The sequence below is a fragment of the Sporobolomyces koalae genome (assembly GCF_050403365.1).
Source record: "Sporobolomyces koalae JCM15063 DNA, S_koalae_JCM15063T_v1_ctg5, whole genome shotgun sequence".
NCBI classification, from domain to species: domain Eukaryota; kingdom Fungi; phylum Basidiomycota; class Microbotryomycetes; order Sporidiobolales; family Sporidiobolaceae; genus Sporobolomyces; species Sporobolomyces koalae.
The window spans coordinates 335,428-358,308 of record NW_027481766.1 but is presented as its reverse complement, the minus strand read 5'-3'; the positions used below and the strand labels follow the sequence as shown (position 1 = coordinate 358,308).

The 22,881-nt window shown below is 56.0% G+C and overlaps 9 protein-coding genes across 9 annotated transcripts; 3 read left to right on the top strand and 6 right to left on the bottom strand.

Annotated features, from left to right (window-relative positions):
* Positions 1-261: 261 nt before the first annotated feature.
* On the bottom strand, positions 262-2,341 carry JCM15063_005964 (SNG1 family protein; the record flags this gene model as incomplete). Its single annotated transcript, XM_076676720.1, has 10 exons — positions 262-432; positions 499-563; positions 632-643; positions 710-741; positions 816-851; positions 934-1,407; positions 1,473-1,635; positions 1,702-2,035; positions 2,116-2,191; positions 2,277-2,341. 10 exons carry the CDS (start codon positions 2,339-2,341, stop codon positions 262-264), a joined length of 1,428 nt encoding a protein of 475 aa, XP_076536179.1.
* Positions 2,342-2,570: 229 nt separating this feature from the next.
* Positions 2,571-4,252, top strand: JCM15063_005963 (SNG1 family protein; the record flags this gene model as incomplete). The annotated part of the gene is made up of 6 exons (XM_076676719.1): positions 2,571-2,642; positions 2,704-2,776; positions 2,842-2,856; positions 2,924-3,635; positions 3,705-3,787; positions 3,861-4,252. 6 exons carry the CDS (start codon positions 2,571-2,573, stop codon positions 4,250-4,252), a joined length of 1,347 nt encoding a protein of 448 aa, XP_076536178.1.
* A 115-nt stretch (positions 4,253-4,367) lies between these two features.
* On the bottom strand, positions 4,368-6,361 carry JCM15063_005962 (uncharacterized protein; the record flags this gene model as incomplete). Its single annotated transcript, XM_076676718.1, has 6 exons — positions 4,368-5,093; positions 5,151-5,267; positions 5,335-5,504; positions 5,567-5,992; positions 6,061-6,118; positions 6,179-6,361. The coding sequence occupies 6 exons, from the start codon at positions 6,359-6,361 to the stop codon at positions 4,368-4,370; spliced, it is 1,680 nt and encodes a 559-aa protein (XP_076536177.1).
* Positions 6,362-6,711: 350 nt separating this feature from the next.
* JCM15063_005961 (uncharacterized protein) lies at positions 6,712-8,302 on the top strand (the record flags this gene model as incomplete). The annotated part of the gene is made up of 3 exons (XM_076676717.1): positions 6,712-7,575; positions 7,652-7,880; positions 8,007-8,302. 3 exons carry the CDS (start codon positions 6,712-6,714, stop codon positions 8,300-8,302), a joined length of 1,389 nt encoding a protein of 462 aa, XP_076536176.1.
* A 333-nt stretch (positions 8,303-8,635) lies between these two features.
* On the bottom strand, positions 8,636-13,415 carry JCM15063_005960 (uncharacterized protein; the record flags this gene model as incomplete). The annotated part of the gene is made up of 4 exons (XM_076676716.1): positions 8,636-8,696; positions 8,761-9,712; positions 9,777-12,673; positions 12,751-13,415. The coding sequence occupies 4 exons, from the start codon at positions 13,413-13,415 to the stop codon at positions 8,636-8,638; spliced, it is 4,575 nt and encodes a 1,524-aa protein (XP_076536175.1).
* Positions 13,416-15,189: 1,774 nt separating this feature from the next.
* Positions 15,190-17,000, top strand: JCM15063_005959 (uncharacterized protein; the record flags this gene model as incomplete). The annotated part of the gene is made up of 5 exons (XM_076676715.1): positions 15,190-15,291; positions 15,353-15,768; positions 15,850-16,156; positions 16,222-16,306; positions 16,378-17,000. 5 exons carry the CDS (start codon positions 15,190-15,192, stop codon positions 16,998-17,000), a joined length of 1,533 nt encoding a protein of 510 aa, XP_076536174.1.
* A 277-nt stretch (positions 17,001-17,277) lies between these two features.
* Positions 17,278-17,949, bottom strand: JCM15063_005958 (uncharacterized protein; the record flags this gene model as incomplete). Its single annotated transcript, XM_076676714.1, has 1 exon — positions 17,278-17,949. One exon carries the CDS (start codon positions 17,947-17,949, stop codon positions 17,278-17,280), a length of 672 nt encoding a protein of 223 aa, XP_076536173.1.
* A 508-nt stretch (positions 17,950-18,457) lies between these two features.
* Positions 18,458-21,438, bottom strand: JCM15063_005957 (uncharacterized protein; the record flags this gene model as incomplete). Its single annotated transcript, XM_076676713.1, has 7 exons — positions 18,458-18,660; positions 18,736-18,946; positions 19,021-19,083; positions 19,155-19,488; positions 19,551-19,659; positions 19,729-19,850; positions 20,972-21,438. 7 exons carry the CDS (start codon positions 21,436-21,438, stop codon positions 18,458-18,460), a joined length of 1,509 nt encoding a protein of 502 aa, XP_076536172.1.
* Positions 21,439-21,730: 292 nt separating this feature from the next.
* Positions 21,731-22,837, bottom strand: JCM15063_005956 (uncharacterized protein; the record flags this gene model as incomplete). Its single annotated transcript, XM_076676712.1, has 1 exon — positions 21,731-22,837. One exon carries the CDS (start codon positions 22,835-22,837, stop codon positions 21,731-21,733), a length of 1,107 nt encoding a protein of 368 aa, XP_076536171.1.
* Between the last annotated feature and the right edge of the window lie 44 nt (positions 22,838-22,881).

The following is a 22,881-nucleotide window of genomic DNA, read 5'->3' as shown; positions in this document are numbered from 1 at the left end:
GCAATGGGGAATCGTCGACGAAGGTCGATTGCGGTCAAGACTGCACGGTGGACAGCGCAGACACCGGCGATCGATGCGTGTGTACCACCGGATAGAGTGGCTTCCACGCGCGGCTCTGTACCATGCAACCAACGCACGGCCCTCGCGCGCGTATGGTATTCAAACACCCTTCCACATCGCGCGAATGATCACGCTCACACTCGGTATTGTAAGTACAGAATGGTTTTACAAGGTATACATGCTACATACAGTGGAAGGTCTCTATTGGCCCTTCTTCGACTGCTTCTCCTGCTCCTTCTGTTTGATAGCCTGCTTGCGCTTGAAGGTGGTCGCGAGGACGAGTCCGATGTTGCCAAACACGATCCATGCGGCATCGACCGCGAACGCCTGCAGGAAGCGTTGCTTCGTTCCAAACAGGATCGCTTTTGAAATCTGATATCAGAGGCAAGCCAATCAGCGACGAATATTGACGCAGATTGGGATACCGCTGGAACTGACTTGGACAGCTTGGAAGACAGGCATGATGAACCCGTACGAGTAGAAGTGACTCTGGTCGGCGATATCTGCAGGACCGCATCTCAGTCAGTTGATTCAAGGAACTGCAGTCTCGACGTCGACTGATCTAACGAACCGATGAAGGCGACTACAGTGGCGAAAGTGAAGATCAGCGACATTGCTCGTGCAGAAAATAGGCAACATGATCACGCACCTGAGACATTTGTGATGGCCCAGAAGATGAGGCTGTACCAGTATGTCAACGACTGTTGATAAGCTTAGACTCCATAGCCCGCAAAAAGGGAAAGAGAACAACTGACAAGAACGCGGTGTACTTTGGTCCGAGGATAGTCAGGCTGGCTCACGTAAAGGTAACGACTCGATCAGTTCAGTCCAAGGAGATCAAAATTCGCAGGAAGCGACACTAATGTGACTTACGCGACTTCCATGGCGAGGCCGAGGGCCCACATCGTCGCCCAGTTGCCCAGCCAGAACAAGGGGAATCCGCCTCGACCCCAGAACAGATTGAAGGGAATCTGGAACGCGACACTGACGAGCGAGATCCAGAGAGACAGGAAGACGTAGAACAATGGCGGCACGATCAATCGCAGTGCAACCAAACTCTTGAGCCTCAATTTCGGCTCGAGGCCCGCACGTGCTTGCGAGAAGTAGACCGAGAAGAAGTAGGTGAAGATGAGGAGGTAGAGCAGGCCGACGGTGCTTGCCGGAATTCCAGCATAGTTGGCGATCGGTCCGACGTTCCACTCGGCGTAGCTGAAGGGGCTCGAAAGCACGCTCGACAGGGTCTCAGAGTTGATGGCAGCGTATTGTGCAGCCGTCAGCGCGCCAAGGCGTGGCAGAAGGACTTGGTTGAGATTCGTCGCGGCGTATCCGATCACGTACGTCTTGAGGCTGTGATGCACACGCGTGAGTTGTCTAGAGCATCATAAAAAGAAGAATGAGAACACGAGCCGGACAAGTAAGTCATCCCCGGCGTGACCCATTGGTCGTAAGTGAGGATGTTGCGCCCTTCGTTGATGTACATGCTCAAGGCCCCGCTTCCAGAATATTCGACGCCGTTGTTCCCTCCGGCAATCTCATTGAACGCTCTACTCGCTGCGGTCGTTGCGTTCGCGTTTGCTTTTTCCAACACCCTGCGGTCAGTACGCAACACGAGGGCATGGATCTCAGGCAGCGAGGACTAACCAATGATTATGCCAAAGTAGTCTGCATTGTGCAATGCTTGCTGCGCCCACGTGTGTACGTCCACGCCTCTCGGTTGTCCGCCTGTCGCGGCCGAGATGTCGAATTGGGTATTGTCGAGCGTGATGTACTCGAGGTGGTACTGCTCCTGAATACGATTCGGTCCCGCAAGGAGAGCCGGCCCTAGGGTAGGTTCAAGTCCGGCCGCCTGCGCTCCAGGGGTGTCGAGGTCGACGAGTCCGATCGTCAAGCGGTACAGGTTTTGAGGCTGTCTGTAGTACGCTCCCCAATAGATCGGCAGGACAGCCCACAAGCAGATGACGGTAAAAAAGATACCCTGTGTCGTCGAAGTTCGCGAACGACTAGGTGAGCTCGAGGTAGGCGATCGTGGAGCGAGCGCAGGGGACGGGCACGGACCAACGCTGCATCTTTGAAGAACTTGATTCGCGCTTCTTTTACTTCGCTCGAGAACAAGCCCGTAGTCGTCGGTCTCCTGATAAGCCAGCAGCGAAGCTTCAATAGCTGTCCTGAGGCCAGCGCGCATGGTCAAGTTGAGTGAATCTCTGGAGAGCACTCACTTCTCCTCCGTCCCACTGTGCAGTGTCGATGTAGATGACTCTCTACGCTCTGCATCGTTTGTCATATCGCTGTCGCTTGTCTCGAGCGTGGATGGAGCGGCTGAGCGAGAACAAGCGCGCCGATCGTCGCTGTTTTTCCGCCGTAACTTTTGAGATTACCGATCAATTTCGTCATCGAACCTCGATTTCGGCCTCGGCACGATGCAGCCCCTGCGAAATCTTCGCCAACCTGCCTCTCCGATCGACGACTGCCTATTGCTCGCTGCCTTCTTCTAAGCATCCACCTGTGTAGCGATGAGCGAGTCCGACTTCAAGCTCAAGCTGGGCGACCCGCAGCTCAAACCGCAGCGTAAACAGATGTTCAAAGTAAGTGCAGTTCAACATTCTGTAATCATAGGCTCTCCATACTCATCCGATGCTGCTCTAGATCCTTGGAATGGTCTCAATACTGCTCACGCTGGCCGTCTTCCTCTTGCTCAGTTTGTTCTGGGGATCGCTATGTGAGCGCGTTTTCGTACCGGTCTTTTTTCTCCCCGACGATGCTAACTCGAGCTCGGTCTGCCAGTCCGAGTTGAAAGCTGTGAGTCATGGAGAATCATCGAGCGTGACAAGCGCGCTACTAAACACTGACGACGAGGGACGTGCAGATTTCCCGGGACTCAAGATCTATGTATACGATTTTGACGGCCAAACGCTCGGCCCAATCCTCGTCAATGGGTTGCGTGAAACGCTATTGTCGCCAACACATTTCGGCCTCGTGTTCCGCAACACGGCCGGGAAAGATTTCGCTCAGATCGGACAGGAAATCATCGAGGAGAAGGCATGGGGTGCCGTCGTGATCAATGCGAATGCGACGTCAAACTTTCAAGAAGCCGTGCGAGGCACAGGGGGCCTTCTGAACGGGGAGTGGTCGCCTCAGGGTGCAATCTCGCTGGTCGTCACTTCGTCGAGATGGTTTCAAGTCATCCTCGAATTCCTCCTTCCGTTCCTCGAACAAATGATGAACCCGATTCTCACGCGCGCGTGCGAGGCAGCGACCACCAACTTTCTCCAGACGGCCGACATTGCTACGCTCACCGGGCTCTCGACGACGCAAACAGCTGCACTCGCAACCCCGTTCTCGTATCAGACGATCGACTTGCGACCTGTGCACAACGACCAGTGGGCCGGCGCCGCTCCGCTCGAAGCTGGATTGATCTACTTTGTAATCTTCTCGTTCCATATCGCCCTCTTCCTCAATTTCGCACGCATGGCGTTCCAGGGTGCACTCAAGTCGAAAGGCGTCAAATTGAGCTACCTCGGAACTCTCGCCTTGCGGTTCATCCCGTTGCCGTTCGCGTACCTCCTACTATCTGTCTCGTGAGTCTCGCTCACTTCTACGCAATAGAGATTGGGAATCTCAGCTGAGCTTGTTGATTGCTCGTACAGCTACTCTCTAATCAATCTCGCATTCCAACTGCCGATGGATGGCAATGGATACGCCTCGTTTGGACCCCAGGCTGGATTCATGGGTGAGCTCGCCCCAATTTCGAGACGTCTGTCGTTCGAGCACGAGCTGATCAGGGTGGATCAATGCGTCGACAGTGTTCTGGATGCTCAACCTTTTCACTCTCATGGCACTCGGAGGCGCGATGGAATCGATGATCACGCTCCTGACCATGAAGTTTTTCCCATTCTTCCTCATCACGTGGATCCTTCTCAATATCACCTCGTCGTTCTTCCCGGCGTCCATCATGCCCAACTGGTACCGCTATGGGTACGCGATGCCGTTCTTCCAATCGACCGACGCGTGCAAGCACATTTTCTGGGGCGCGAGGAACCGGCTCGGACTCAACTTTGGAGTCCTCGCCGCATGGGCTGGACTCAATATCGTCAGTCTGTGTCTGTTCGAATTGCTCGTGCGCAAGGTCGAACAACGGAAAGAAAGGAAAGAGAAGCAGAAGGAGGCAGAAAAGTCGTCACAGCAACAAGATTGATCAAGCATCTCACACCGTTTATTCCTCACGTTAGAGCCTTGGTTCATGCTGCATGTAGTGTACGATTCTCTGTTGTGTGTAGATCGCATCCCCTTTCCTTTGCAACTAATCGAAACTAGCCTTGATCTCGAAATCTCGCTCTCCCGGTCCATCGCTGCCACCAAGCACCTACCGGTCCAAGGGTCACGTCGGCCTTGTCGTCTGCTCCGTCAACTTGCATCTTGTCTGCCGGGGTCTCCTTCGTCGACGTGGGAGCAGAACCGATCCCAAACTGTTCAAGTACTCGTTCGAGTCCTGTGGGAGGTCCGAAATCAGGTACGACAAACTTTCTCGGTCTGAACCTGATCCCTCCTCCTCCTCCTCCTAGATCTTGTCGAGAACTTCCTCCCGCCGGGGAAGAAGGAGTCCAGTCCATACTGTTGTCCACCTCGGATTCAAGTTCGTAATCCATCAGACGAGGCTGATCGTCTGCTACGAGGTTCGCTCGCAAGTTGTCCGGGAACGAAGTGGAGAGGAGATCGTTCGAGGAAGATCCGCCGAATGCGGGTTGTCCAAATTTGGCTTCTTGATCACGAACGCTCGATTTTGTACGTTGAATTGTTTGTGTTTGCAGGCGACGCTCGATCGATACTCGTTTGTTTGGCACAAAGAGGGAACTCTTTCTCGAGAGTGAAAGGTGTTCGAGCGGTTCGAGTGGATCGAGTTCTTCTCGGAGCGGACTCGTTGCGAAGCCAGTAGTCTTTGTGGGAGTCGAAGGATGTCGATGTGGCGAATCTGTCGATTTGAGGAGGATCGGAGGGGGTTTCGTCGCGCGAGGAATCCAGAAGGGCGCTATCAGAGCCTAGTGGGAAAGCTACAATCAGCAGCGTCTTTTTGTTAGTATAGCTCTGTGACATACCAGGAAGGACACAAGCGAGAGCAAGGACGCGAAGATTGGCCATTGCGAACGCAAGAACGAGAATTGTCGAGTAATCGAGAACGCAAGGCGTCCGCAGTAGGACAAACCTTGACCAGCCTACAGCCAAAGAGCTCAGGATTAGAACCATGTGACAATTCGGGCAGTATTTCTGACAGGCCCTTACAATGTAGAGTTCGCGATGGCGGATCCTTAGTCGGGAAGCGCCTCGGGCGCGACGCTCGATGCGGACGCGATTCCAAGTTGGGTCCCAGAAATTCCACAGCGGGGAGAGAAGTAGTATGCGAAGCGACATCGGATCGATCGCTCGAGGTAAATCGGTCAAGCCGACCAAATCTGTCACGATGCGGGGTCAGCATGCGAGCGTGCGATGAGGACGGAGCAAATCTGTCGCTCACTTCCCGAGACCGTGATGATGGTCAAGAGGTGAGTCGCTCCCCACAGACACGCCCTGATCCTCCATATGATGCCGGCGACGAGCCACTTCCTGAGTTCGCTCGCGGCTGTGTCGAGCTCTTCTTTGGGAAGGGCGGTTGTCGCTTTCAGCCTCGTACCCAAGACATCAGCCTTGACCTTGTAGTCTCGCTCTCTCACGATCTGGTCGACTTGGGCTTCGCAGTTCCGGCAGACGAGCGGGTAGCGTCGATCGAGTGATTGTCTGTATTCGCGCATCGGCGGGAACGTTTCCTCGAGTGGGTCGCTGGGTCCTTCCTCGTCTTCGTCAGACGAAGAAGGGTAGGAAGACAAGAGGTGGATCTGGAGAGATTGATTTGACAGGCACTGGCGACAGAACGGCGAAGGGGAGGACGGGACGCTGTCGCGGTCTGTCGAGGCGGGTCCTGTCAGTGCGCGTGCTTGTAGCTGATCTGCTCAGGAGCTCCGTGCTGCTCACGCCTGGGAGTGAGCGCTTCACGAGGCGACGGGACATGTTGAGAGATGATCTCATCGTTCTGGAAATGCAAGCGTGCAGGTCAGTAGACAGGCAGCAGCGGGTGGTGTATCTGTCTCACATCGTCTCTCAAATTCCTGCATCCGCAAGCGAGGCACTCAAAGTCGGCATGTGTGCCCACGGCGAGCAAGCCTTCGAGTTGTCGCTGTTTCCCTTTCAGATCATCTTGTGTGGGACGACGGACGAGCGAGAGGGACGTGTTGCAGTAGAAGCAAGTGACAGTTGATCTCGTGGTGAACCACATGCATCCGAGCTGGTGTGAGAGGCGAGAGAGCGAGATGCACGCGCTTGAACCGTTTCGACCGTTACTGTCACGACCACGACATCCACATCGCAAACGAAATCACCTGTGACTGCACGGAAGCAGCACAGAACCATCACCTCGAATCTTGCACCGTCACTGCAAAATCTCAACTCGACTCACACTTCACGAGTTGCTTGATCTCGCGCACGATTTGTCAGCGACCACAGTCGCTAGACTGCCCTCTCGATCAGCTTGGTAAAAGCCAAAGGTATGCCTCTAGTATATGGCGCAATCAAGGTGTCAAAAAAGCGCGCGAGACGCTGATCACCTTCGGATTTCGCTTCTTCCAGATGGCACTGCCCATCCCTCCTCCGCCGCCTCTCTCGATCCTTGATTCGCTGCACGCATCTCGTCAAAGTCTTCTCAAGTCCGCATTGCCGCCATTCAACCCCGCGAATCAACCTCAGCTGCAGCATCCACCGCATGTTCTCACGCACTTCTCTACCACGACCGTCACTATCGGGCCTCACTCGTTCCCGAGAACCAAGTTTTACCTAGTCGAATGGACAACTCCCCACTTTCCGCACGCATCGAGACCGATCCCTCCAACTCCGCCTCCTCCTCCCGCAAAGCCTACCCCTGCAGCGCCGCAGGCGATCACGCCCTCCCTCATCCAGCGGCTCAACGCCGCATCATTGACTGATCCAGCCCTCGCAGCTCTGCTTCGAAGAGCCGCAACCGGTCAAGCAACTCCCGACGAGCTAAACGGCTTGTCCAAAAAGATCGAACAACTGCGCAAGGAGGAAGAGCTCGAACAGAACCCACCTCCGCCAACAGAACCTGTCCAACCTCAAGGTCCTCCCGCAGACGTACCACATCCTGCGCTTTTGATCGAGTTCTCCGAGTCGGCCCCCGAACGCTTCCTCGTACCCGACCATTACCTCTGCGTGACCCTCACACCGAGAGCAGCACCTCAAGTTCCTGTCACGACCGTCGCGCTCCTCTTGTCCTTCTTCGTGTTTCCTCTAGATCGGGTCATCCGAGGTCGTGAGCACGACATCATTGCGCGAGGTGGAACTCTGCCCGCTCCCCCTCCAGTCCCAATCGACATGATTGTCGAAGGTGTCAAAGAGGTAGAACGAGATCAGTTCATGAGAGCGAGCAGGCTCGGTCGACCTCGAGATGCAGGCCTCGAAAACTGGTGGAAAAACACGGTCAGTCTTTGCTTTGTACATCCCTTCGAATTGAGTGCTGTTTCACGTCACTGACTCGCCTTCTCAACGTTCCCAGATGGGGGCTGTTCCAGCAAGAGTACATGTGATTCATCAACCTCGCTTACCGCCTCCCCCACTACCGACCGACATGCTGCAAGCGCCTTCGCTCTCCCGAACGAATTCCGAAGCGACTACGACCGTGCCGCTCAAACGAGGAGCGAGTGGAACCCCAGTGTCCAACGCTGCTGCGGGAGCCAACAAACGGGGCAAGTCCGTCTCGGTTGTCACGGCCGCCGAAGTTTCGGGTTCTTCCCGACGAACTCGCAAGTTTTTTTTCTTCCTGTCATCTCGTCCCCTTCCTTCCAAATTTCCTCCGTATCATGATCGACTCGTTCGTTTTCTCGAGACTGATGAATCGTTTCCTTGTATAGGCGCTTCGAGAGGTTCGAGAACAAACTATCGAGAATCTCCTGAACCTTCACCTCCACCTCGATCCGTCTCTCCAGACAGTCCCAACACGATCGCCCAACGAGCATTGAACCCAATCCGCAAGAAGCCAGGTCCGAAACCAGGGTGGAAGAAAGCAGCAGCAGCAGCAGCAGGACAATCAGGAGCAGCGACTCCGACTGGAGGAGGGAGAGGAGGTGGAGGCAAGAGAAAGAAGAAGAGTAAAGCGGTTGCGAGTTCTGATGAGGATGATTGGACCGGGATCAAAGTCATCGAGTGAAAATTGCCACCTTTTTTCCTTTTACCTCGGTCCTTTTCAGAAGGAGACGGGCTTTCTGTCGACTGAACGAGGACGTTAGTACCCAAAAGCACCGAACACCGCGGATTTTGAGCATCAGAACCGATTCACACGCGCCGTTCGAATCAGAGAGCGAAAGTACTATAAGACGACGTGAGGTAAACGATTTTCTGAACGTCCCACAGTATCCAATTAAGCTCATGATTTACACACAACTTGGGGGAAGCATCGACAATCTGGAATGGGTATCAAGGCAGGATTGGTAGTAGAGCGGTGCGAACGAGAGATAAATTTAAAAGTCAAGTCCACGTCTATCTATGAGACGTTAGGAGAGAGAGTCGAATGCGCAGGCGCTTCGGGCGACAGTGGTGGCGAGCTGCGGCCGTCAGGAATGGCATCAGAATAGTGTCGTTCGGCTTGAGTACTCGAGAGCCACTCACGCAAAGCCCGTCATCATAGAACCCAGGGCGCTCAGGTCGGCGCTCAGAATGCCTCTGTGCGCGTTCCCTTGCACACCGAGCATGCTGCTGTCCTGCCCCTGTGGATTGTGCTGGTCGCGCAAGAATGTCTGGCCTTGGCTCGTCAAGTAGTCGTCGTTCGGTTCGACAAGTTGTGGGGAAACTTCCATGTTGACAGGGCTGGTAACGTCGTCTCCTTCTGCGTCATCGTCGTCACCGCCAATACCGAAGTCGATGTCGTTCATCTGTGACAACAGCTGGTCGATGTCGGCACTCAGCCTGGGCTTCCTCCTGGACCGCTCGCTCGCTGGGGTGGTTTGGGCAGCACCTCCCAAGGTACCGCCGAATCTCGCATTCGGCCACTCGGCCGGGGTGACGGGAGCCGACGCCGGGTAGGATGCGTTGTTCCCGGGCCCGGGAGAAGTAGCCGTGCCCGTGGGTCCAGCTCGAGGGGTAGAGGGCAGGTATTCAGAACGAGGCGAGGCCAAGTGAACATCGGCGCGAGAAGGAGAACTTGCGGAAGCATGCATGGAAGGAGGCTGCGGGAAGGCGTTCGCAGTCGGCGAGAGAGTCGTGTGCGGTGATACGAGGGGAGAGGCAGGGGTGGCTCCCGTCACGCTCGGGGGATAGTCAGGTGTCGCCTCGTTGTAGAAAGGCGAGTCTGGCCGCGAGATCGGCCCGCTGTGAATCGATTCAGCAACGCTGGAGAATGGCGCGCCGGGCGTCGGACCGGGAACGACAGACGACTCCGGCAATGTTGTCGCATCTTCGAGGCCACGCAATGAGGTTTCGCTGACAGTCGGAACAGGACGGGCAGTAGCTTCGAGAGAATCCTTTCGAACGGGCGGAGGCGCCGCTTGGCTGGGAAGAGCCGGGATGGGAATCTCGGGAGAGACGGTAGGATTCGGGTTCGTTGCGTGGTCATCTTGCGATGCTATGCCGATCTTGGAGCGTCAGCAGGAAGCAAGTCGCAACAAAAGCTTCGAAAGAACACTCACATTCAGACTTTTTGAAGAAACCTTTCGCTTTGCCAAAGGTTGACTTGCCGAAGAACGCGCCCAGGGGAGATTTGGGCACTGGAGGCTCATCAGCATTGGGATCGGGCGAAGGCTGCTTGGCAGTCCGGTTGTCTTTGTTGCCCCACGGCTTGTTCATTCGGAGCGATTTGATCGGTCCAGGCGATCGCGCACCTGTCGATGGAGCCACAGCTGGTGCATTGTCTTCCGCTTTCGCGGGAATAGGAGGGAGTTCGGGCTCTGGCACGCTGATCGGCAATCGGGGCGGTGACTGGGGCAAGGTGGACCAGTCGGGACCGACTGTATCGACCGTCGGAGTGTGGTCGTCAGCTGCCTCGTTGGAATTCACGGACGAAGGGCTCGGCGGGAGAGGCGACGGAGGCAGCGCGATGAGGTGAGGCGCTTGCGTATCTTGCCCTTTTGAGAGCGAGGAGCTGCGAGGTATCCGTGTTGGCTCGACAGAGGGCGAGATCTCTGGTGCCGGAACAGCGGTCACGAAGCTTTCTTCGCTGGCGAACGAAGAAGCGGGAGTGAACTCGGGACGCGACTCGTGCCTAGGCATAAGGTGCAGAGGCGAAGCGGGATCCGTTGAAGAAGGAGCTTCTTGTTGATCTTCCTGCCCGATGACGGGCTCTCGAGAAGATGAGCGAGGAGGCGGAGCGAATACTGGCTGGGTAGGCTCTTCCGGGATGGCTTCAGGCTGATTCGGCGATTGCAGCTTGTTCGCCCGCGGGGAGAGCTCAGCGAGGGCCCGCTCGAGATCATCCAAGTTCTCCATGAGTCCGATGGTGGAAGCCCGTTGCGAATCCGGGACGGCGATGGAAGACATCGAGGAAGACGGAGAAATCGAGGCTTCAACCACGGCGGGAACGTTGGTCCAGCCTTGTCGTTGCTTGCGCTGCGGGATGTACTCGGGCGACATCGACGCAATCGTCGACGGGGGCCGTACGTTGAAGTTGACCGTGCTAACCGACGTGTTCGTAGAGTGTGCCATCTTGAAGGGGGAGTCATGCGGATGCTCTTCGCCCTTATCGACATCGCGCGAGCCGGCGGACAGTCCGCGTTCTAATGCTGTCTTTGGCGAGTCATCCAGGCGAATAGGGGACGCGAGTGGGCCGGCAGCGAGAGCAGCGGCTTGGGCAGAGTGAAGCATCGAGAAGACCTCGCCTACATCGTTCTCCGGCAACGGCTGTTCTTGCTCTTCGTCGATCGCCTGCTCTTCCGGGAGACGTTCGATAACCCCTGTAGGCGCGGTTGCTGCAAGGGCATTGATGCGTGCACCAACGATCCCCAGACCGGTCGTCTCGAGGGAGTCTTGTTCGCGCAATCGGGGTGCTGCCGGTTCCGTTGAGAGAGCTTGCCATGTCGCTTCATCTGACTCGAAAACGTCCCCGAGAGGATCTTGCTCGGGGTTAGCCTTGTCTTCCGGTTGATCTGCTACCTCTTCTGTCTCCTGCTCTTCCTCTCCCTCCTTCTCGAAGTCTCGGACCTCGCGAGCATCGGAGCCCTTCTCGGAAGGTTCGTCCGAGAACGATGCCCGAGTAAGATGCTGCGATTCTTCCTCGTCTTCGAGTTGCGAGTAACCCTCATCACCAACGAGCGCGTGTTCCTCGTCAGCTTCGCTGTGTTCCTTGTCACTGTCGACGAGTGCTGTCGAAGCCATCGATGTCGGTCTCGAGCGAGCCGCGAGCTGTTCCTTGTCTACGAACGAGTCCTCCGCTTGCTCCTCCTCCTGTGCCTCTTTCGCTTCGGTCTGCTCGACTCGCTCAGCCATCGCTGCCAACGACCATGCAGATGTTGCAGAGTCCATGCCTCTAGATGCTCCGCTCAGTGTCCTCGCGCGCGTATCGTGTTCCATGGTCGAGATGTCGTCCGACTGGGGCGGTGTGAACGTATCGCTGAATGAGAATGCTTCTTCTTGTGCCGACGGAGGGAGTTCTTTCGCTTTCACGATATCCGGGAGCTGAAGTTCTTGCCATCGTTCGGCAGCTGGTGCTGACTCTACGGCGCCCTGAGTGATGGTCATGGCACCTTCGGCCCAGCTGTCGTACCATTTTCCCTTGGCCCCTCTTCTATCGATGTCGAACTCGACCTTGCCGACAACGACCGAAGCGCCGTATCCTGGAGCTGGTGTACTCGACAGGAATGATGAAGCGTAGCTGCCGTGCGAAACCGAGCGACCAGAGGCGTTCGAGGAATGGTAGAATGGTGGAAGCCCGGTCCGGGCGGATCGAAGCGAGTTGTGCGAAGAAACGCGTTGAGGGGTCGATGCGGCAGATGTCGGGAGCGAGACATATCGCTGTTGCGAGTGTGAGAACCGATGGGACGGGCGGGTTCGAGGTCCTGGAGAAGGCAAGGCAGGAGGAGCACCGCGTCCGAGGGCGTTGCGACTGGATGCACTGCTTCTGCGAGATTTCGACTTGTCGGATGCCGAAGGGTCATCTGCTTCGAGACCAGCGTCACTCGAAAAGCTTGTCCGTTCGTGGTCGTCTTCGCCTGAAAAGATAGCTTGCTCGTCCGATGGTTGCCGAGAGCGTGCATCGTCATCATCGACAGGTTGATGCGAAGGAGGAATCGGTGGCACGGGTGGCGCAAACTCCTCTTCATCCGTCACTTCGTCATCGGCGACCAGATAGAGCTCTTGCTCCTCCTCGAACAGCCGTGCCCACAGCAGGCTCCAGGCCGCGTCAGAGATACGCGGTCCTCCTTCTCCAGTAAAGCCTGCCGACCCGGGCAGCGCTTGCGAGCTCGATGAGGAGGGGTCGATCGTCGAGAGGAGGTACAGCACGAGGCCACCGGTCGAAGGTAGGCCGTATTCTCTCGCAATGGCAGCAACTTGAGAAGATAGTGTTGGGTACAGCGGCACCAGGGTTCCACGTCTGTACGAGCCATCGAGCAATAGATGTCAGCAACTCTGCATAGCTAAGCGGAAACAGTCGGGAGATGAAAGGCTCACTTGAAGTGTTCAGGCGGACCATAACCAGAGCATTGAGGGTTTGTCCGAGGATGCGGCGGATCGTGAGGCAGATGCGAAGGAGGGATAACGGTCAAAAGATACCGACTCGAGCCGTTGAGTCCCTGAGCAGGCTGGTGTTGCGAAGACGCAGCGAGTCCTGCCTCGGGCCGAGACGCTCTTCCAGGCGAAGTTCCTTTTTTCCCATACGAGCTGTAGCCGAGAACCGACTGCGTATTTCTCGGTCTGCCCGAAGCAGACGAGGTTGATTGAGCAAGCTTCGCTCCCGTTCGCTGGCCTCTCGCGTCATCTCGCCTTTCATCAGGTTCCCCGTTGTGGAATCTTGCTTCGTTGCTGAACATCCTGCTCTGCCCCGGCTCCCGACGCGTTTGCGAGTCCATCGGAGATCGAGGGGACCGTTCCATTCTGCGCTGTTCCGGTCGGTCTGGTGTGAACGGGGACGCGTGTCTGATACCCCTGGCCGAGTACGGCGGGCTCGTGAGTCCTTCGAGTTTCGTTGAGCGAGAATCGGGATGTTGTTGCGGATCTCCTGCAAACGAGAGAGGCGGAGGAAACGCGCGTCCGGTCGCTTTGCGGTTGTCGGTCGGAGAACCGGCTCGCGTGATTGTGCTCGCCAGCGGTGGAGTTGACGAGGCAGAGGGGATCATTGAGCTGAGAGTCAAAGCCAAGCCGAGAAACGCGAAGCGCCCTTTTTTTCTTCTTCGATCGGCGTTGGCTTCTCCGCGTTTGTTTCACAGGAAGTCCGAACTGCGGCGTCCACGTTCACAGTAAGAGTCAGCATCGCCCGTGCTCTGGCAAGCGATCTCACACAGCGTACGATACACCAAGCGTTCGGAGGAGGAGTAACTCACGAAGAAGGACGCGTCGAGTACGCGTCGTGACTCGTGTTCCTGAGTCGTCGTCTACGAGGGATCGTCGTCGCACCCCTTCCCGCGGATAGTAGGTTGATCACCTTAAATCGCAAGTCTGGCTGGTCGAGATTCCGTTCTTCTGGGCGTCGATTGTTGGAGGGGAAGCGAAACGCGAGGTTGAAGCTTAAGCGCCCGAGGAGAATCCGCTCAAGGAACGCAGGAATGCTCGTGCCGCAGCCGCCGGCTGTCGGAAGTTCTCGTACGTTGCCCCAAATCTGGCACGCTTTACTTGGCACGAGCCGAAGACGACGGGGTCGAAGCACGCCTGCTCGGAGATAACGGATGAACGTTGACGCAGACTCTGTGTGTCGAAGCTGAACCTGCTTGTATTCGCTTGTATATAATCACAGCGACGAATGCATGATGTATCTACTGGAGCTGCTGGAGCTGCATCGCTGTGTGATCGGTATAGGTAAATCCACGACCGTTGGTAGTCCTTGCGATCATCGATGTCTCTCGCTTGCTATCGAGCTGCTCCATGTATCCACACCGAGTCGTCCGAGCGAGATCTGACTTTGTAGAACCGCTGCGTGGTATGATTGTGCTCATTGGCACCATTCGACCTCTGGCGAACTTGCGCTAGGACCGCATTCTCGCCTCTCGCCCTCACGGGCTATCTGGCTCTCCCTGCTTAATTGTAAGCTTTTTTGCGATGTTGTGACAAGGTGCACTGTCGTAACGAGGTGCAGTCTCTCTGTCAGCTTGTACGGCATCAATTACGCGTACGCGCAAAATCTTCGCTTGACAGAATTCCTTATCTAGATCAAGGCGGGCGGGAGGCATAAAGCCTGCAATCGCGCAGCGCGAGACCTCGAGAGCAACTCGTCCAGCTCGGATGACCCAGTGCCATCACCCAAGCGTTCGGCCAGCGCGGTCTTTACCGGGTTTTGACAAGGGGAACTGCCTAAGCGCCGACAAAGCTGCGCTGTTGAATATCCTTCCCAGTCGAGGCGAAGCAGGGACATGATCTGGGATTCAGGTCACCAGTGTCTTGGGAGAATAGGACGTGGACGCCGGCGGTTCGTCGCTTTATTTAGTCACGCTGCTTCTGTATACGCTCAGCGAAGTAGATGTGGGTGCAAAGCTTAGTAAGACTTGTATGATCTTGCTTTCGGGGCTCTGGCATATGTAAAGTGCCTAGTTGGCGTCTTGGAGAGTGGCGCAAGGGCCGAAGAGCAGTGAGAACGAGGGTGTGTCCGCTCTCATGCGGAAACAAGTGGGAGGATTCGGTCTGGTAGGATCTGTTCTGTAGTTGTGGGCGTTGGCCACTCGAGGACGCACGGGTACCAGATGCAAGCTACTGGAATGCTCAGACAAAAAGGTTTTTCGAACCTTCTCTGCAGCCATGTTTTTCTGTTCGTCGAAAGCTTGGACAGCGAAATATTATCGTATACAACGTTGATTGGACGAGGAGTTTTGAGGGCCCGAGAATAAAGATCTGTTGCCGGGACCGTGACGAAATCGCAAGTGATCGGAATCGTGCTAAACATCTCGCCAATTCTCCCGCCACATGACACGATACTTTTGCCACGAGTGTCAACACGAAGGTAGCGACTTCCTTGAGACTCCGGAACCTCTGTGCCCCCATTGTCAAGGGAGTTTTGTGGAAGAGGTCAGTCCTTGATCTGATTCCGCAGGATACTCATGCCGAGGTGACTCAATCCGTGCTATAGCTACCAGCAGACGATTCGGATCCCTCGCCAGATGATCCGAGGGACTTCGATCCCGCTGACGGACCCGGGATTCCCCTAGGCGAGCTGTTACAGGAAATCGGGAGGGGTGGAGCCTCAGGCGTACAACCGTTCGGACAAGCTCACGGAGGCGGTTTCGCATTCGCAATCGGTCCAGACGGTAACATTATCGCTGCCAGGGGCGCGCAGGGCCGTGGTGGAGGTGCTGCATCGGGACCAGGTGCACCGCCCAATCTGGGATCGACAATTCTCAGCGCGCTCGGTCTAGCTGCTCCTCTCGGCGGTACAGCACAGCAGCGGTCACAGAATACGGAGGCGGTAGAGGACCCAGACGACGAAGAACTGCCCAGAGAAGATCACGAGCCGAGGAATCAGGTCCCTATCCAGAACCTCGCTGCGTGAGCGTCCTTCCCTGGTAGTGCACTTCATGGACAAGGTCTCATATCTGCTGACACACGCTTTCCGTTCCGAGCTCGTAGCTTTCTAGGTGAAGCTTTCGGCGATCCGGAGCCGCATCCTGCCGACGATCCTTCCAACAACCCTTTTGCAGAAGGTGGTGTTGATCAAACCACTTCGGAGCGCCGATCGAACAGCGACCCTGGGCCCAACGGAGTGCGAGACGCGTCAGCGGACCGGCCTACGAGGCGAGATGGCAACCCACTCTCTTACCTCTTTTCGCTCATGAATGCGTTCGGTATCAATAGCGGACTTGCTGGGAACGCAGGCGATTATGTATGGGGCGGAGAAGCCAACTTCCAAAACTTGCTGAACGACTTGATGGAACAGGTGAGCCCTATTCGAAGCTTCTGCGCCCCTTGTCCTTTCTTCCGCAACTGACTTTCATTTGCTAGGCTGCTGGACGAGCGGGGCCGGTCCCTGCTACCGAAGAAATGATTGAGAAACTGCCGAAAGTGGAAGTCACACCTGATCTGTTGAGTAAGCTGCCCGCCTTAAGTATGCATTGTTCTCCCCGAGATTCTCACGTCAGCTGAATTCCGTGCAAACAGGTCACGATACGGTCAAAGACTGCACGATCTGTCAAGACGACTTTGTCGTTTCAGAAACTCTCGCCTCCCTACCATGTCGCCATTTGTTCCACCCCGATTGCATCGTACCATGGCTCAAGACGAGCGGAACATGTCCCGTCTGCCGTTACGCGCTGATTCCGCAACCAGGGCAAGAAGGTTATATCGAACCTGAACCACCCAGATCCGATCATACCGCGCAGTCCGCACCTTTTGGCACGACGAGCGACACCACAAGTCCGCAAGCATCGACCTCGGCAGATTTGAGTCGAAATGCTCCTGCCCCTGTGCTCTCACGATCAGGAAGCTCGAATGTGGTGCCGTCAACAGCAAGAATACCGGAAGTCCAGAACGGCTCGCGGTTGCCAGGAAGCTGGACGTTTGGTGGCAACATCGGCCATGGCGACCCGATGGACATCGATGAGGCAGGAGATGGCGCGCATGATGCATGGACCGATGCAGAGGACGAACAGGAGGACAAGTCGCCGGAAAGAAGAGCCGCTGAAGCAGCGGAACAAAGACTTGCGCGAGAGCGACACAGTCAACAGCAAAGCTCGCGCATGAACCACGATGCTGACCAGCCTGTGATCGAGGACGTCGATTAAAGGCAGCCGTACGACAAGCGCTCGATTTGGTTTTCATGTAGCATGCCGCTGTCACATCACGCCCTGTTTCTTGTAATAATTTTGCTTGACAGTGTCCTTTCCAGCTGTACAATCCAAAAAGACTGGAATAGCTCAGAAGACAAGAGTTACAAGACACTTTGTTTTTGTGGCGTTTCTAGGGGTTTCCATTTTGTCACAACACGGTGAGCAGAAAGGGAAGCACTATATCGTACAGGGCATGCTCGAGGTATTGTTGATCCTAATTTACGAGTTCTCTTCAAGCGGTCATCCAAGATAGTTGAGCGTGTATCGCTTCGATTCTTCGTTTAGCAGCTGATCTCCCAGCGCTCCGCGCATTTGCCCGATCCTCTTCTTCTTTCGAATATTTTGCCATCATGGAACGTGTGAAGAGAGTCTCATAGTTCCAGCTCGTTGAGCTTTGTGCGGCTTCGCGGTCTTGTTGCGGCGAGATAGTCTCGAGGCGGATCCACTCCGCTGGCTCCATGGGAATATCGAAGACGACACGTTCGTGTGGTCGTCTCTGAGACGATCGTGATGCAGATGATCCTCCACCCCCTTGACCGGCTGCAACGAGACGAACAGTGCACGCTTCGGGACTCCAATCTGGCGAATAATCCTCGTCTTTGCTTCGGCCCAACGTGTCCGAATTGTGCGGATTTGCTGGACTATCTGCTGTCGGAAGAGAAGATTCATTCGAGCCAATCGAGTCGAGGATGGTCGTGTTCAAGCTGTGGGACGTTGGTTCTTGTCGCCCGTCTTCCTCTTCCTCTTCCATGCTGTCTCCTGCTCGCTTCTGTCTCCGATCTTGCAAGACCTGATCGAGGTCTGCTGCAATTCCTTTGTAGTTGCTCTCGTCCACCTCGCCAACTTTCGAAGCATCGTCCGACTGCAATTTGAAGGTATCCCGTCCACCTGGCCGCCTCGTCATGAGTTCAAGGCTAGTTTGTGCTCGAAGTAGCTGGTGCCGGCTTGTCGTGAGCGGGAGAGCATGAAAGGCTTGCGAATCGAGCGAGGTCGAGCGGGACAACGGGCTTCTCCTTAGAGACGAAGTCGACGCGGATTGGATCATAGCCATACAAGGAATCTTATACGACAGTTGCTGTATCCGATATAGGCGTACGAGGGCGGCGATAAGCGTTGAAAGAAAGTCGAGCGAAGTGGGGCCGAAGAAGGTCAAGAATGGCGGCCTGGCGTTTGCAACAGGGAAGCAGAGTGCTGTATGCGCGAAGTCTCACTGCGAGATAGGTGATAGAGGGGAGGAACAGCTGGAGAAAGCAAGAGAGGCGATAATGCGGTCATTCAGCGAGGAGCGCGACGAGCCGAAATCCCGGACTCGGCAAACTTGCTAAACCGAAACAAGTGTCTGTTCATTCGCGCTAATGATGCTTGGAGCGGGAGAAATGACTATCTGGCTATACACAGGTTCTCAAAGCTATCTAGGCAACCAGCGCCAAGAGAGCGGTCGAGACGATCGCGGCGACGCTCAGTGGTGAGAGCGATCCCGCGAAGGATGTCGCCGAGTTGAGCGGAGTCGAACTCGCAGATCCGCCACCCGAGGTGCTGGTCTTGCCAGTAGTCGAAGTTCCGTTGCCCATCTTGACCGCCTTGTACTCGACTCCGTTCATGGCCGCAACCACCTCTGCAAAAGGTAATTTACCAAAAGTCAGCCATGAACCTGAGAGAGGAGACCAATCGGGAAAAAGAAGCTGCTAACCAAAGACGCTGCCGTTACCGACATCGTAGTAATCGACGAGCGTGAACGTCGGGTAGTAGCCGTGGTTCTGATAGCATTGATCAGCTTGGGCAGACAGTGCCGGTGCTGCTCCTGACGCGGCATGCGTCTCGAGCAACCTCGCCGTGTCGGGTACCGGGATAGTCGTGCCGAACAAGGTCGTGTTGACGTCGAGGAAGTGATTCATCATGTACTGTGACCCAAGAGAGGAATCTGAGCATCTCCGCCAAAAGAAGTCATGGCTGTCCTCGTAAAATCGAAGCTCACCATCTTGCCCTCGGCACTCCCAGTCACGCGATCGACCGTGCAAGGGAAAGACTCGTCCGTTTCCTACCAATGCACCGAATGGAACAATGTCAGTACTGATGCGGCCCGCAGCGCGAGAGCGAGATTGGGCGTACGTCATAGGGCGTCTCCCATACGTTGGTGAACTCGTCGAGCAAGTACGGTACACTTGACACGTCGGCCTGCTGGGCAAGGAAGCTCACGACCCTCGTGTTGGCGCTGATCATCGATTGGAGAGTCGGCCATGAACCGTATGCGACTGGCACGCTCGACGGAGTGTAGACATAAGAAGACAAGCCCGAATCGACGTAGGATTGCGCCCAGACCGAAGGCGCGATGCCATCCGTGTTGACGAGAACGAGCGTAATGACTTCATTCGGGTTTGCATCCATCCATTTCTTGACCGTTGTCAGGTAGCTCGTGAATGTGCCGGCATCGAGCAGGAAACAACTGTCATGAGAGCAGCGTCTTAGTTTCTACAGGAGAGAGTAAAAGAATGCGCTTATGCGAACCTCGTATGGCAGAGGTGCAGTTCATTGCTGTTCATGTGACCTTGGACTTGCAACAGCCGGATCCCATTGTTGAGTTGAGTTTCGACAGTGTAGTTCTGGTTTGCCGCGACTGTCGAATTGCACAAGCTTGGATCAGTGGACTGGCCCGCGAAGGGGGAATGCTGGGGGCAAAGCTGACCACTTCCGCTCGAGACTCCGTACGAGTTGTGCGCGCCAATGACCGACACGTTCGAATACTTGCGATCACAGAACTCGGCGTAGCCATTGCAGGCAGTTTGCGCGAGTACCGCCGGGACGAGCCTGCGCGCGACGAGACAAACAATCAATACGAGGCCTTTCGACCGCCTCGGCCTGACTGTTACGGGTGCTTGACACGCCTGAGGAGAATTCTAGGGCTCGTTCAGGGTGGACTGAGTCGTATAGCTCGATTGGAGACCCCCGTTCGTCGGTTACTTCGATCGCAGCAATCTCCCATTGTCTCGATTGAAGGGACCGACACGCGTTCGACGCGCGCAAAAGTGACAGTGATACTCACAGAGAGATCAGCGCCAGCGCTTTCGAGGACCACATATTGTGAGCGAGGCGGAAAGGCGGTGAGGAGGATCCTTGGTTGATTGATTTCGAGGCGCCGAGGGTTTGAGAATCGACTGGGCAATGAAGCGCTTGCAGATGTCGACAGATCTTGTATTGGGTCCCTGGCCGCGAAGACGAATACAGAAGCGCGCAGCTGCGTGCAGTCAAGCGAAGGAAGGCGAGCGCTTCATCAAACTGCGACCGCCTGTGGGCCGTGGCCGCCGAGCTGCTGCGGATCAACGACCCGAGCCGTGCAGGAAAAAATTCCGGTGCTGCCTCTTGGAGGAATCCGCGATCCTTCCCTTGGACACGCCTCAGGGTATGGTGCCTGAATCACCTAGATAGGAAAATACTGGGCGGGTAGCTTATTCGCTCGCGGCCGAGGCGCGTGCACGGCGCACGTGCATTTGTACTGAACGCGAAGACCTCGATGGCAGCCAAAGGGAACAACAGAGTCATTGAGTCTCTCAGTGGAGTCTACAGCTTTCTGTAAGCGGTCGCGCGCAACCATTCTATCCTCGACGTTGTAACGCAATTGCCACCGGGATCGTAGACGCGGGTCGGACTGGTCAGGTGCGGTCATGTGGTGCGGATGGAACCTAGGCGTACCGGGATGCTGGCTATGTAGACCTCGTCAAACGTTTCAAGCGATGCCGCGACCCGCGTATACGTACTTGTCGGAAAACACCTCGGAGCACAAGGGGTCGCAAGGAATGCCGCTGGGTATTTTGCATTGAATACGTATATAAATGAGTTTACAAAAGAGTTCCGGTCCAGGGTAAAGTCGAAACGAGGTCCAAAGGAAAGACCGTGGTCGGGGTCGATGCGCCTTCGAGCGACGATCTTACGCCAATCCTGCCCATTCCCGCACTTGTGCCACCTGTTTGTCGTTCAACCCGCTCCCTTTGACGATCCTCCCGAATTCGCCTTCTGCCTCGAGCGAATCGACCGCACCGATCGTCAAGTTCTTCCTCAACGCCAACGCGCGCAACACGAACGCTCCGATGTCGACTGGTGGTTTCGGCTTTGAAGCCACTTGAGGCTGCGGTTTGCTACCGGGCAGCGGAGGAGTCGGGAGAGGGCCAGTGCGATCGGCCGATAGCCGGGGGGATGAGGGGCGCGACGATTCCGACTCGCTCGACGCCTGAGAGACGGAGCGATACAGAGGAGACGGAGACCGTTCGAGATAGTCGGATAGGGATTTGCCGCCAGTGTGTTCGTGAAACGCGCGATGTGCGAGGGCGAGTTGATCCTCGAGGACTTGAATTCGCTGCAGTGCTTCTGCGAATGTCTGTGGGGCTGTTGTCGATGCCATCCTGATATTTAAGAGATGTCGCGGCAGAGATGAAGGAACGAAGAACCGAGAATGCCGAGTAAACATGAACAGGCCAAAGAATGACATCGACGTCGGGCGATGAGCAACTTTGTGCCCGGCGCCGGCCGGAACCCGGAGCTGGCCATCTCGCTGATCTCGGAGATCGCCACTCTCTGAGAAACTCTACCATCGCTCGCTGGATTCAAGCAGCACTCTACTGTAGTGGCCTGTCTCGGCCGAACCGCATGAGAGAGCTGAAGAGAGGAAAACCCTCCATTGCATCTATGATCATTCAAGCTATAATGTCCGTGGCCGTAATGGTCATTTCCCAGCTGCCCACCTCGTTGCCCCCGGCTTCCCTTAGAACGCACACGATTCCTTCGGTCTGCCTTTCTTTTGCCCGGTCCGTTCTCACGCCCTCCTTGAGCACCATTCCAAGCGAGATACCCTTGCGGAACACGGGTTTCGGCGCAGGGTGCAGCGTCAGGTGAAAGTTGATCGGAAACACGGCCGATGACGAAGACGGGTAGTAGATAGGGGCGAGCGGATTGTCCGGTTCGAGGGGTACGGTCGACGTGAGCGATGGATACAGCGGCGGGGTGAAATGATGGCGGTAAAAGGGCAAATTCTGTTGAGACGGGGTCGCGACCGGTTGCGAAGGGCGCAGGACCCACTGCGTAATGAATACGAGCGGCGCGAGGACATGACGCAAACGAGCGAGAGCGGCGGAGAAGAGGCGCAGAGGAGGTACGGTCTGAAGCGTTTTCTTTGTGTTGCGCTCGACCTCGCGGTCGTACTGGTCGAGCCACGCAAACTCGGTCATACCGTCGATCAAGATATACGCGAGCTCGTCCCCTCCGGTCGAGACATGCCATTCGGGCAACGTCTGAATCGTGCTCGCGAGTTGCAGGGTACTCGTCGGCGAGAAGACGTAAAATCTCGTCATACATTCTTCGACGAGACTGTCGAGCTCTTGGTCCGTTGGCGGTCCGATTCCCTTGGGCCTGCGGTACTGGTTGATGACGCTGACAAAGTGCGCTCTCAGGATGCGCACGATCCGGTCAATGTCAAATTCGCGCGCCGTGCAGTCGATCCAAACGACTTGCTCCTCTTTCCCTCCGACGACGATCTGTACAACGTCCCGCTCGAGCCGGACGTGAGCCCTGCGAGGTAGGAGAGCGTTGACGGCGATCCGGACGAGCAGTTGGGTTTTCCCGCTTGCAGTGACTCCTTGAACCTCGATGATATCGCCACGTCTTAGAGGTGTTGCAGACCCGTGCAAGAGTGCGTCGAGACCGTCAACGAGAGTGTCGGGTTGCGAGGTGTCCCATCGGATCGAGTTGAACAAGTCTAAACCAGAGACGGTCGAGATGGTCGAGCCGAGAGTAGCCGGTTCCATGCCAGATCTTTCTTTCAGGCCATGCCGAGAGTCGGATGTCGCTG